At 56.8% G+C, this 1,462-nt stretch overlaps 1 protein-coding gene across 1 annotated transcript in view; it reads right to left on the bottom strand.

The window, feature by feature from the left end:
• Positions 1–678, bottom strand: part of LOC104159410 (placenta-specific gene 8 protein-like) — a 1,072-nt gene extending 394 nt beyond the window's left edge. The window contains exons 1-2 of the mRNA XM_009697308.1: positions 567–678; positions 2–125 (exon numbers count right to left, since the gene is read on the bottom strand). Of these exons, the coding sequence (XP_009695610.1) occupies positions 2–125; positions 567–678 (236 nt within the window). The remainder of the gene's footprint in view (position 1; positions 126–566) is intronic.
• Between the last annotated feature and the right edge of the window lie 784 nt (positions 679–1,462).

Raw genomic sequence — 1,462 nt, 5'->3', positions numbered from 1 at the left:
CGGGATGTTGTATCGGGTGCGGTACAGGTTCCTTATGGCCACGCTGGTCCCACACAGGCAACACTCGCCCATGTCCCCGGCCACTTGGCAGGCGAGGCAGGGGAAGCAGAAGGCTCCACAAATACCTACGGGACAACGAGACACGGGTTTGGTTGAGGGGTGCAAAGAAAGAGGAAAGGGGGGGGGAAATCAGTCAGGAATGAGGCTGTGGGAGTCATGGCTCTCAACCTCAGAAGAGAGCTGTTCCACCGCTGGTACCCACAAAAGTGGGGTTTGCGGCAGGGGTGATGTTGCAGAAGGAGCGGGGAAAAAGCCAGAACCACATGATGAGTCAACACCGGGACCGGGGGGTACGTATGTACTCACACACGCCAAAGTCGGAGCAGCAATCAGTCAGGAATGAGGCTGTGGGAGTCATGGCTCTCAACCTCAGAAGAGAGCTGTTCCACCGCTGGTACCCACAAAAGTGGGGTTTGCGGCAGGGGTGATGTTGCAGAAGGAGCGGGGAAAAAGCCAGAACCACATGATGAGTCAACACCGGGACCGGGGGGTACGTATGTACTCACACACGCCAAAGTCAGAGCAGCAATCCAGCAGCCCTGTCTGCCAGTGGCCTACCCGCGGGGTAGCCGAAATCTGGGGCTGAACCGTGATCACGTGGTGAGAGGCCATGGCCATCACAGGGTCAGGTCCCTCCAGGCAGTTTGTGGTCTGGAAGGAAAAGCCATCAGAGACAGATGCTGCAGGTGGTTCTGAAATGGGTGTCTCGCTCAGGCTGCCGCATTTGAAGAGGGGGAAAGGGCAGCACGGGTCCCTGAGGGGTCCCCGCTGCCAGGGCACTGCCATCCCCACCGCAAAGTGGGGGGCACAGCTCTGCCAGGAGCCACCACTGCCCTTTGCAGCGAAGCCCTCCCCAAAACCAGCCCCCCACCAATGGCACAGCACTTCGTCCCCCTGCCTACACCACTAAAATGTCTCTGTAAAAACAGGGGTCCTTCTGCTTCGGAGCCTCACTGCTTCAACTCTTCAATCCTGTCTTCTCATCCCCAGTTCGCCTTTTATCATGATCTGCTTCACACGGTATTTCTTTTTATGTTCGCAGCATCCCAAAGCTACTACAGTTCGGTTCTACCTATCCCAAGCTCTCAGTAGTCATCTTCATCTTTGCTTTGTTCCCTGAGCATCTCAGCCTCCTTGTCCTCCCCTTTCCCTCTCCCTTCCTTCTTCACCTGCTTTCTCAGCAGGCTTCAAGGCACTGCGTTTTCCTTGTCTCTTTCCATCACCCTAAGCCCAGTCATCAGCTCCCATCCCTCCTCTACTTGCCTGTCTGTGCCAGTGCCTCATCCTCCTCTTCCTCAGTTCCCTGGGGTCACCACAGTCCCTGGAGCCCTGCTCCTGCTTATCCTTCCCAATTGAGGGACTGCAGCCTCTGACAGCAGCAGAGATCCTGCTCCCACGCACC

This window comes from Cariama cristata, unplaced genomic scaffold, assembly GCF_000690535.1.
Source record: "Cariama cristata isolate BGI_N322 unplaced genomic scaffold, ASM69053v1 scaffold7473, whole genome shotgun sequence".
Taxonomy (NCBI): Eukaryota; Metazoa; Chordata; class Aves; order Cariamiformes; family Cariamidae; genus Cariama; species Cariama cristata.
The sequence above is the reverse complement of the archived record's forward strand: the minus strand, read 5'-3'. Positions and strand labels throughout refer to the sequence as shown.